We start from the raw sequence: 12,566 nt of genomic DNA on the forward strand, positions 1-12,566 counted from the left end.
GGAACAAGGCATGGTCCATCATTTTCTATGCGTTCCCAGTGCCTCCCACAGGGATCACATCCTATGTGACAAATATGAATGGACTCCACTGGGCACTCTGGGGAAACCCTAGAGAAGACTATGTTGTACAGGCCGCAGGCACCAGGCCATGTTCCATATCATGCAACACCTCCCCTATGACACTCCCAGCCAACCAGCTGGTTTCCTCTTGGCTCTGTTTCTTCCCTCCAGGGCTCAGTGGTCAACCTCTCCAACGTCCTGCTACAGCCCTTTGTTCCTTTGCCTACCTCACCTGCTGCTGACTCCCTGGCCTAGGCTGCCAGGACTCTGAGGACCATACTGGGATCACTGTTGTCAGGTCACCAGCAGACTCCCTGCTTGTGAAACCAACAGGTCCCTCTCTGTGCTCAGCGCAGCAGCACATGACAGAACGAGTGACTCTTTCCAGAAGCAAAATCCCAGCCTCCATCCTGGGCGATGTCCAGGCACAGAATCTAGTCTTTGAGTAAGAAAGCTCACAGAGTACCGGATGTTCAATGCTGCCCTCCAAACCTGACCGTGACCCCAACCTAGTGTAGCCCGCTCACTTCTAAGATTGCTCCCCAATGCCATTAGGCACCCCTAGTCCACTGTGGCTGAAACCTTTCAGCCATTCCAGGTCCCAGCCACCAACCCATCCCAGCCTTCAGCAAAGCCAAGGATTACAGGCAAGCAGCACATTGGGCTATGGTTCTCACGATCACATCCCCACCACACACAAAACCAAATTCTGTTTCCAACTTTCTAACAGAAGGCCCACAATGGCCTCTGCTTCCTGACTTGGGATACTAAATTCCAAAGTGCTCTGCTCAGTTACACAAGTCTGCGGGCAAGGCGTGGCCCAAGGAGCTGTGAATTGCATGTTTAGAGTTTAAGCATGTTTCTTCAAATAAGTAAGAGCCAGCAAGTCTGAGCTTGGCGACTTCCTCAGTGGTTGGATCATCACTACATGGCTGAAGCCTTCTAAAGGCCTGTGGGGAAACAGCCTTGCTGTCGCCCACCCCTACTCTCCCATCAGCTGGTCTCAAGCAGCCCCTCCCTTGCCCCACGTTATAGAGGTTGTCCTGAGTGAACATCTCTGTGGTCGCTGGGCCCCAACCACCACGGCCCCTAAACCACCAACCCTGACAGGGTCTAATTGATAAATCATGACTTTCCAGGACAAGCCTTCCTTCTCCATCAGCCCCCACTAGGCCGCTCTGAGCATCCTCCCTTCGGCTGTTCTGGAACTTTCAGCACGGTGATTTTATGTTAAAACCCCAAAGTCTCCTAATTTATGATTTTCGCGCTCTATGAATTTGGCTTCCACTGAAGTTCAAATTTATGTTGATGTGCTTATAGAAGCTTTACTAGATGAATTAATAACAAACAGACCACTCAACCACTTTAAAGAGAAGCAGAGCATTAATTTTGTTGATATTTATGGGACTAATATCAAGCATGTCCTAATTAATCACTAAAATACACCCAGCAGGCTCCTCCTCAGAAATGCCTGAGTATTACCATGTGGACTTGCAGTAAAAGCCCACGGTGCATCCAACAGCAAAGCCCTACTGATCCAGAAACCAGAGGATTTGATGCCCTCAAGTTCCTGGGATGCAGTTAAAATGTTCTAAAGCCAAGAAGGGCCACTGTGAAGGCTCCACCTTGCGGGCCTCCCAGAAGCAGCCATTGCTATTGCCACTCAGCCTCGTGGGCTGAGGACAGGCAGGCCGAGAGGCACCAGCGCCAGCATCCTGAACGAGAAGGGGTGGGAGCCAGTTGCAGAGGCCTTGAAGCACATAGGAGTGCACAGCTCAGATGCTGACCACTTCTCCAAGGCATGTGTCAGCACAACATCACTCCCACCTCCACAACCAGACTGGCAGCTCTGCCCTTTTACTTGGACTTAGAGGAGTGTCCGCTGCAGAGAGAGGCCCAGAATGCCACCCCACCCTGCAGGCTCTCAGAACCACTGCTCAGGACAGCTATAAGTAGAGCGTTGCTAGGGTCATGGAGAGGCAGAACTGGACACAGCTCAAAGCATGGAGTCTGTGTGAGGGTGCTTGGGTTCCTGTACACATGCCATCACTTCTCTTAGGCAGAAGGAAACATACAGGAGCTCCTGATGAAGTCCTTGAGCCTCATGCTACCTACAAGTCACTTCATTACATTTGAGGAAATACTAGCAGTCCGTTCCAAGTTGGCCTGTCCCAATGAAATTACACCACTGTTCTCCAGCATATAGACAGCTCCTAATTTAGTAGGGACCAGGGATAATCCTCTCATACAAGAGACATCTTGGAGACAGACCCATATGCTACCACCTGTGAAGTGTTAAAGGTTTCACCATATTTAGTATACTCTAGGGACACTGAGGCCAAGCTGGACTTTCTGGTACAGCAATCATTTGCACAGTCCGTTTCCAACACCAAAACAATACAAGCCCAGAGCCTGCAGAAAGATGGAGATGCCTGCTGGTGAAGGGAGGGAAGGCAGGCCAAACTGAGCCTTCATCCAGAGACCAAGCCTCTGCAGCCTATGAGTAACTTAGGCTCAGATGCTATGTCCACTTCAGGGCCAGAGGGAAGAGTAGCAGGGCTGTGTGTGCTGCTTGATTTTCCAGGTTATTCCTTTCCTGTGTGGAGGCAGCCTGTTCAAAACCTGGGCATGGAGGTTTTTGTTTTTTTTTTTTTTTTAAGATTTTATTATTATTGGAAAGCCGGATATACAGAGAGGAGGAGAGACAGAGAGGAAGATCTTCCATCTGATGTTTCACTCCCCAAGTGAGCCTCAACAGGCCAGTGCGCTCCGATCCGATGCCGGGAACCAGGAACCTCTTCTGGGTCTCCCACGCGGGTGCAGGGTCCCAAAGCTTTGGGCCGTCCTCGACTGCTTTCCCAGGCCACAAACAGGGAGCTGGATGGGAAGTAGAGCTGTCGGGATTAGAACCAGCGCCCATATGGGATCCCGGGGCTTTCAAGGCGAGGACTTATAGCCGCTAGGCCATGCCACCAGGCCCGGCATGGAGGTTTTTGAGCAAAGGTCACTACTAGATGCATGGGAAAGTAATCAAAGATAGGTCCTTAGAATTTCCCACTTAAAAGTAAACTGACAGACCCAATGCGGTAGCCTAGTGGCAAAATCCTCACCTTGCATCTGCCAGGATCCCATGCGGGTGACAGTTCATGTCCTGGCTGCTCCACGACCCTTCCGGCTCCCTGCTTGTGGTCTGAGAAAGCAGTGGAGGATAGCCAAAGGCCTTGGGACTTTGCGCCCATGTGGGAGACCTGGAGGAAATTCCTGGATCCTAGCTTCAGATCAGCCAGGCTTCAGCCATTTTGGCCTCTTGTGGAAGATCTTTGTCTCTCTTTTCTGTGAATCTGGCTTTCCAATGAAAGAATAAATCTTCTTCTTTTTTTTTTTTTTTTTTTGTTAAGCAAACTGACACTCCCAGGATGTTTCATCATTGTTGGGAGGTAGGAGAATTATCTTTACCAGGTCAAGAATGCTGCTTATAAAGCAGACATTAGAAGTTTTCTGAAATATCTTCCAACTCCTAAATCATCTTTGAAAGATTCAACAGCCATGAAAAGCAAACAATTTACAAATGCCAGGACCTAAGTTACCAAAAACTTTGTTTTGATTTCCACTAAAACAGCATAACTATATAGAGACTGAACTTCTGTAATGTATGGACAGGACCCAGCTCTTTGTCTCCCTTAGCCTTTAATCTGTCTTTCATCAGAAGGTATTCACTGCATTGAGGTAGGGATGATACCTCTTTTCCCATCTCATTACCAGCCTCAAGGAGTCATTTGCTCCTCCAGTAGATAAAACCTTATTGATTAGTATTGTCTGCAGGGGCTACTGAGGGACGTTACGAGTGCAAGGAGGGAAATGCCAAGTCTGGGGCAGAGGGTAACTATCACTTACACGTGACCCCTTCCTCCACCTTCCAGGCCCACTGAAGCCCACCCGGCCATCACACAAATCCCCAAAAGAATATAGCATCACTGACCAAAGATAGGTCACAATAACCACCCACCCAGAAACTTCAACCCGAGCTAAACATGCATCTCTTAGCCCCCATTTCAATCTCTAAGAACCTCATCCTGTTAAGATTTCTTTCTTTTTTTTATTGGAAAGGAAGATTAGATTTATGGGAAGGAAAGAGAAAAAGATCCTCCATCTGCTGCACCACAAATGGCCACAATGGCCAGAGCTGGGTGGATCTGAAGCCTTTTGTGGGACTCCCATGTGGGTGAAAAGTCCCAAGACTTTACACTATCATCCTCTACCACTATCCCAGGCTACAAACAGGATGGTGGACGTAAAGAGGAGCAGCCAGGACACAAACTGGGGCCCATATGAGATCCCAGCACTTGCAAGGTGACTACTAAGCCAATTGAACCATTGCACCAGGCCTATATCCCTAATTCCTTGTATGACCCAGGAAATTAAGTAATAGCTTCCTGGCTCTTTGCTTTGTGTTGCAATAAATACTTCCTTTCTTATGCCACCTGAAATCAATGATTGGCACATTGGGTGAGGTGACCCAACTTTGGGGGTTCCATAGCAACAATATAAATAGATACTGATTATTTAAAATCTGAATTATAAGCTGATGCCTTGATTTATAAAACTAAGTTTACCAGTACTGTAGAGTATACAACATATTGTGAAAAAAAATTTTTTTCCAAGTGGGTTAAAGGCACATACCTTCAAGAATTTCTTAAATATTTTATTCCAATGCCATATCCCCAGGCTCAGAATTTCTGAGTTATCAGGCCAGAGAAGCCCCACCCTAGAGCTTCAGTAGTAGTCATCAGACAGCCTATGAGACAGCTGAGACTCCCCAACCTCTGTCTGCAACATGAGGTGAATTTTATCAGAAACAACACATGTGGCCCAGACACATAAATCAGTACAGAATGTGGGATCTTGGCTCACAAACACTCATCAAGATGACAAACGTGACAAATAACTATTTCCAGAGTAATAATCAAAGTAAAGAGCACCTTCAGTAAACCATCAGTCATGGACACATGCCAGGGACAAAGAGCTGACCTCAGGTAGGGTGAAGGTGAGGCTAGATGTTGGCTCGCATCTCTTCGAATGGATGGAAAGGGGCTGACAGGTGTGTGCTGACAGACAGGAAGAGGCAGAACTCAGGAGAGGGAGCCATGAGGCAGGCGAAGGGAAACCAGGCTGGCAGGGCACCCCATGTTACCTCCCAGTGCTTCTTCCATCCCTTCTGCCATTTCAGCAATCCACCAAGATAGCAGAATATCTACACCAAAGGAACAGCACATGAGTCACTCTGGGGGTTTGGTATTACCCCAATACAACCATCCTAGTTTACATGCACCCACATCTACTCCTTCTCCAGCAGCCAGCACATGGCTGGTGATCCCTGGCCACAAGGGCAAAGCAGTGCCGCTTACATGTCCATGTGGGATAATGTCCATGTGAGGTACTGAGCTGCCCCTCTGCTTTGTGAGGAGTTGAGGAACGACCCCCCCCCCCAAGCAGCACCCTGACAACAAGAATTGCACAAAGTAAAAAACAAAAAGAAAAATAGTAAATAAAAGTTTTACCCATGCAAAGCATATTTTACATGTCAGTCACTGGACTTAGTTTACAGCACCAACTTTTTTGCCTGCAGGGAAGCAACATACAATCTTAATAAACATCCTATGGAAGGCAAAATGCTTCTCACAAGGGCACACATAACCTCTGTTTCCTACCGTGAAAATCCAAAAATGCAGAGATTAAAACCATTGGGAAACAGCAAACCTCAAACGCTAGCACAACAGATAAGCAAGTAGAGAACAGGAGTCCAGACAAGTATCAAGATGAAAACTCAATTTGATGTATTACTTAAAATCATTCTTCACTATACTTTAAAAACAACTTAACATTTGTTGTTTTGGTATATAAAAGACAAGTACCTGAAGCAATGGCAAGTAAATATTTATCATCCTCAAGACAAGGCAGAAAACAAGAGTTATCAAAAAGTATACCAACAGCTAACTGCCCCAGCTTTCAGAAAAGGATTAAAAATCAAGTCCAAAATCTGCACCCTCTAGCTCACTAAACCCACCGCTGATTCCCGGAAGAGATGCTGCTGAGAATTTTTGGGCCACTGGTTCACGAGCACTTAGAGAGGCCAGACAATGCTGAGAAACAACACCTCCAGATGAGCGGGTCATGGGCAAGTGAGCGCATCTGCCATGTAACAGGAGACCAGTGGCCTCTTGGGGAGAAGGATCCTTCATCAGTAACAGTGGCACCTACCTGCCAGCTGCAACATTGTCTTACAGACTCTTCCCTGGTATTATTCATATTTTATAGGCCAAGATCTCCATTTTTTAGTTGGAAGAATAATTCACCCAAAGCCAAATAGAGCAGATCTCAATTTCAAGACAGTCTTGTGACTCCAACGAAGACAACTTCGGCTTCTCGGTCTTGGGTTTCAGAGGCTTCCTGCTACCTGAACAACGGCCCTAAAACACTGACAGACCACCATCAACCTCCAGGGAAATTGGTTTATGCATTCATTGTCTCATCTCTCTTAATAGTTTGGTCAATGACACAAAAGCACTACCTATTTAATTAATGTGAACTAAAATTAGTACTAAAGCTCATATGATGAATAGTCAAAACAAAATTCATGCTTATCTTGAGGCTTGAATTCTGTTTGAAATCTATAGGGGAAAAAGGGCAAATCCCAGCATTTAGATATATAACAATTAATCACAGTCTTGCAAAATAGAGGTAACTGGCAGACATGAGTGTGTGAAGAATAACAGGTCAAGCTGAGCCAGTCCCAGAGCTGCTGCTGAAAGGCACAAATCTCAGATGTGAGATTTGTGCAAGGATGTCTTACCCTGGGAGACACTGTTACTGTTCTACCAGATGGATGGCAAAATTTGTGGACCAATACGTAAAGGAATTTTAATTATGTCTCTGAGGACTGACTGTAGTATCCATGGAGTTTAGCTTAGGCAGGATTACATGATAAATGCCTCTACATATTCCAAGAGCATCCACAGGAAAGTCAGAATGATTTGCTCCAGAAAGCGGTGCATGGATGTTTGGTTAATGACACAGTGGGTCACACAGAACCCAACAAAGCAGGGTCCCCAGGGAGAATAATGCTGTTCAGCCTCTGTAGGTATTAGGAATGACTGATGTCAGGAGCACTTCTTTGTCATCACTTCAAGGCTGAGATCCTATTATTGCCATAGGTAACCCAAAGAGTGCTTCAGTGGGCTTCTGAGTGGATCAAAAGCAGCAACATGCCATGAATTGTAAGACAGAATGGCTCCCTACATCTCCTCTCCTTGTCAATCCACCATCTGCTACAACACTTGAAGCACAATGGGACACCCCTTTGGTGAGCTCACCCTGGGGATATTTCCTTCATCTCACAGCTGGTATAACCAAAACTTTACTGCCAATCAACCCGTTTCCAACTTCTCTCCTCCAGTCAGTGGCATTGCCATACTCCTAGGCTGTCCAGATCCAAAGCTGTGACCCACCTCCCTTTTATGTCTGGTTTTATATCTCTACCTCCAGAAATCTAGTCCTAGGAAGCTATTCCTCAAAACGATTCTACATTATCAATCTGTACCCACTGCAGCCCTCAGCCAGTTCTCCTGCCTCACAGCTGATACTGCACTATCCTTTCCCTTCCCATCCCTGCCTGTTCCTCCCACCTCTACCACTCCACTCTTCATTTCTCCATCTTACTGTTCTAACAAGAAACCTCCAGCAATGCCCCAGGTATGTGTGTAAAGGGATCCATGCCCAGGGTTCCCCAGCTCAAATCTTCAGTTGTGGCTGAGTGGGAGGAGGGATGCATATCCACTGTCACAGAAGTAGACATCAAGTGTGCAGGGTTCTATTGTCAGTACTGGGAGCACAGTTGGAAGAATAAGACGTGAGAGGCCCAGCTGAAAAGTAGAGAGACCAGACAAGCAAATGTGAACAGCAGTACAGCAAGATGTGGAGCTTCCCACATGGCAGCATCAGCAGGTATCCCTGAGGAACCAGCAGGTAGATGAGCATTTATGAGCCCCGGGGCCTCCCCTATGGCTACCAGAGGATCCATTCAGAAAACCAGAGACATCCTTGATATGTACAAACTGAATCATCCCACCCCAGCTAATGAGAATTCCAGACACATGAAGAGAAACACATCCCGAGATATCAAGGGACATCTAACTTCCTTCTGATGGGGAAGAGGGGGAGTTTAAAAATGGGATTTTATAAATACAAAGAAAAGCTTTACTGAAAACACTTCTCTCTTTCTTTAAAAAGTCATTATCTGGCCCCAAACACATCATTTTCTCCTCTGGCTGTGAGTCTCAAATATCTGCAAATATGCATTGCATAATGACCCTCTGGCAGGCTGCAAAGTCACAGCTTGTTGCCTTTCATGGAAAAAAAAATGAAGAATTACAAAAACAGAGTGACAAGATTATTCCCACCCAATATTTGATCAACGCTGTGTCTGTTCAAGGTGAAGACAGAAGTCAAGGTTGACTGTATCAGATTAACTGAGACCCAACTCTGTCAAACAGAAAGTCTTAGTACTCTTGGCTTTCCTGCTTTCATAACTTGAACGAGGCAAACTTGCCATGATTCTCATCCAATCAGTAAGATTAAGGAAGAGATACTGAGACTTCACTCTCACAAAGACTAAGTCCTAGGTTGGCACATAAGTTTTTAGAGATTCTTCATGGTCTAGACAGGGGTAAGGAAATTGTCAGTAGACACTGCACTGTCCTTGGACGTAAGAGATGATCTGAGAGCTACATTAAAAGTAAACTTGATAGTGGCAATCAAGCCGACTTTCAGCCACCAGCCTGGACCTGAGCAGCAGGACATTTTCAGGTGCACCACAGTGGCAGGGGCATGAGCTATGCGTGACACTGACGCTCTGCTTTCTAACCACACTATGAGCTTCAAGATGGAGTGAGACTTGTGTCCCTCACACAGACCATCACAGACAGACTCAAGAGTGAGAAAGACTCCTCCAGGTCTTCCTTTGGGAAGAGCGAAGATGGATACTGGTCCCCACTGGTCCAGTGCTGACGACACAAGTGGCTAAGGAAGAGGCAAACAGGCTGCCTCAGACCCAGGTACCACAGTTGCAACCCAGGGTGCCCATGAACTATAGGGGCACATGTTGCACAGCTCCCCTACCCACAACTCCTCCCCCAGCTAGCACAGTTTGTACACACTCATTTTTTCAGCTTCTATTTTCCTGATTTAGAAATGCACCAAGAATATGTGCTCCTTTTCACTTATTTATTTTCCTTACAGAATGATTCCAAACAAAACTCAACACAATGTTGTCACAGCCCAGGAGACTCTAAACCCAGGGATGTGTTTATATGATCCTTATTTTCTTTTCCTCTCTCCAGTTTCTTCCTCTCTCCTTGTTCTCCCTTCCTCCACCTCTTCTTCATGCCTGTCTGCTCTGTCTTCATCCATTTGCAGTGTTATCACAAAATACCAGGACTGGGTTGCATATAGAGAACAGAAATCCATTTCCCACAGGCCTGGAGGCTGCGAGATAAGGTGCAAAACCCTGAGAGCTCAGCCTCCCTCCTTCCAAACTGCAATCTGAATGCTATGCCCTCTGAAGAGAGGGAATGCTGGACATGCATGAAGCCATAGAGTCCAGAGAGCTAGCTCACTGGCCCAAGCCCTTTCTACACCAAGATGTGTTCATTCACGAGGTTGGAGACTTCTTGACCTCACTGCTCCCACTGCCATGTTTTCCAACACCTTTGCATTAAGCATGGAGCTTCTACCATATGCTTCTGGCAACATATACACACCATGGCACCCTCAATGTCTTGTCTTCCCGCTCATGACAACTCTCTTTCCTGCTCCCAGCTCCTTTACATTCCCTAGTTCTAGTCCTTCACTGGCAACGAAACTTTCACTGTGACAATCAACTGTCACTTTCCGTCAGAAACATGTTAGATCTTATCACCCTTTAAAAGCCAGCCATCTGTTGGTGTTTTATTGTGGATGAAATAGAAAAACAGCAAGTACAAAAAGCCTGTTTTTATGGCAAAATCCCTTTCCATTTCCATAATTTAAAACTTCCATACTTGGGAAGCCCAGATAAACAGGGCAGCGGGGTGGGTTCTCAGCAGAAAACATTCCTACAGGATATGAGATAGAAATCTTCCCTCAGCCCAACTAAGTCATCCTTGAAGGCCTAGCATTCCACTCTTCGTCCAAGATCACCTACATCATTTCAAATCAGTGACTTCCATTTTCCTCAGTAGGAAAAAAAATTCATCTTAGGGGAAACCATGGCTGTTTGTTATGCAATGGGTTAAAAAAAAAGAAAAGAAAAAACAAGCAAACAAAAAATACCTCTCATCAATTATGCTTGGAAAGGAAATTTGGGGGTAAAATATCAGTCATTTGAAGACATGGGGCCTAGTGTGTATTTATTTACACATCTGTCCCATACAGTGCAAATAGGCTTTCCCCTTCCCACCGTTCAAGGCCCGTCACCACAGAGCTAAGACCTCTGAAACGAGGGTGCAGCCCAAGACTAGAACCACACTCATCACCAAGTCAAACGAGAACCGAGTTCTCCTGAAAGCAATAGCGTCCTAGGAAAGCAGATGGCCAAACGGGCCAGGCCAAGGATGTGACTCCTCAGGATAGCATCTTGCTGGGGCACTCCAGTGTGGACAGGCTTGCCTTAGCCCAGCAACAGGGCACAGTTCAGGCTGAGGGACCCAAGCAAATGACACAGATGCCGTCATCTGTTGCAGTCAGGTTCAGATTCCAATTGTGACCTCCAGACTCTACCCTGCCTGAGCTTTTGCCTACTGCAATGGATGTGATCTTGTCCACAGAACTGCCCTCCACACTCATAGTACTCCAACCCTGCTGTGTTTGTACCTGCTAAGAAAAGAGTCTATCCCCAAACCTTCTCCCAAATATCCAGATCAGGTACATTTCCAAGTTCCTCCCAGCCCCCTGGAGAAAACAGAAAGGACCATTCCAGACCTTGGACAGTCTTCTGCATATCTCGGCGACAAAGCGGACCTACTTCCTGGTAGCATTTCCAGAGACAGTGAAGACCCCATAGCCAGGCCATGACCAGTTGGCTTCTTACTAGGGTCCTTGGGAAAAATAACTAGACTAACAATCAAGCACAATTTCCTCAACAATATGGAGATAACATCATTTACTTGATAATGGCCTTTAGGGATTAACTGAGATAATGCTTGTAAAATGCTTAAGATGGTTTCTGGAGCTAGGTGACTCTTCAATAAATGTTGGTTACTTTTATAATTGATGATACAGTTGAGAGACAATCTCAAATTTCTGCCTCTGTGTACAGGACTATATATATTCAGATGTATAGCATATAAATACGTATATAAGTACCAAAACATATATGGACATGAACTACAAAAAATACAAAGAAACTGTATCTATGGAATAATGACTCAACTAAACATTAAAAATCAAAGGTTCAAAAGGCACATGGTTAAAGATTAACAGAAGAAAAAAAATAGAAATGCACAAAATGTCACAGGCTATTGTCACTATAAGCATATTTTTTAAATCTATGAAACAGCAGTTCTCATTAATACTGAGACAGGGATTGAAACAAAGCTAAACACCATTTCTTTCTGAAAAACTGAGCAATGAAAAGCAAGGACAACGATATGTAAACTCAACAACATGTTCAACTATAACTTTCCCTTACCTTTGAACCAATGAGAGTGTACAGCCACTGAATGGTTTCATTGTGATTTATTACTCCATTCATCCCATCCACATACAACATAATCTGGCCCAACGCTATATAGAAAGGAGAGAGAAAAGAGATAGGAGGCATTATGGATTTAGATGAAAACACAATTTTTCATGATCATCATGTCCAACCAGATTTCAAACTTTTGGCACACAGTGTGTTCAGAATTCAGTCTGAAGAGAATTTCTGAACTTGGAAATCAGCTACACCTCATTACAAAGACAAAGTGCTACTCAGACCAGGGCTGTTCCTGGCAACAAAGACACCCAATCCAGTCATCCTCATTGAGTCCGTTTTAACATGTAAGTGCATGTTTTCCAGTCTTGCATCTGTGTATAGTCCCCCTGCTGGCCAAGAGATCCATGCTGTAGCGAGGCCAAGAGGACAGATGAAATTTCCAGAAGCAAGCCATCCAGTGTCTCAGCTTGTGGTCAGCGGGCTCCAGACTCCATGGAACCAGCCTGAGCCAATGCAATTTAATTCCGTTATACAAGCAATAAACATTTGCTTAAATATCATTTGTAATTCCTTTAAATTTTTAGATAAAAAAGATCTCATAAAAAAGTCATTTGTCACTTATCAAGTCCTAGATTCTTAGTTTTTGGAAAACATACAGTCACCACAAATTGTCATTATTCTCCAAGCCATGTTCTTTTAAAAAATAGAAAATTACTTTTAGCTCGGTTAAAATCAAAATAACCAAGACTCTAGAAACAAGCACGAATTAGCAATCCTA

General features: G+C 45.2%; 1 protein-coding gene across 3 annotated transcripts in view; it reads right to left on the reverse strand.

Moving 5' to 3' along the window:
- Positions 1-12,566, reverse strand: part of FHOD3 (formin homology 2 domain containing 3) — a 434,575-nt gene that overhangs the window by 164,972 nt on the left and 257,037 nt on the right. For all 3 annotated transcript variants that reach the window (XM_058676902.1, XM_058676901.1, XM_058676900.1), the window contains exon 6: positions 11,783-11,877. In XM_058676902.1, coding sequence (XP_058532885.1) covers positions 11,783-11,877 — 95 coding nt within the window. The remainder of the gene's footprint in view (positions 1-11,782; positions 11,878-12,566) is intronic.

This window comes from Ochotona princeps, chromosome 18 (genome assembly GCF_030435755.1).
Source record: "Ochotona princeps isolate mOchPri1 chromosome 18, mOchPri1.hap1, whole genome shotgun sequence".
Lineage (NCBI taxonomy): Eukaryota > Metazoa > Chordata > Mammalia > Lagomorpha > Ochotonidae > Ochotona > Ochotona princeps.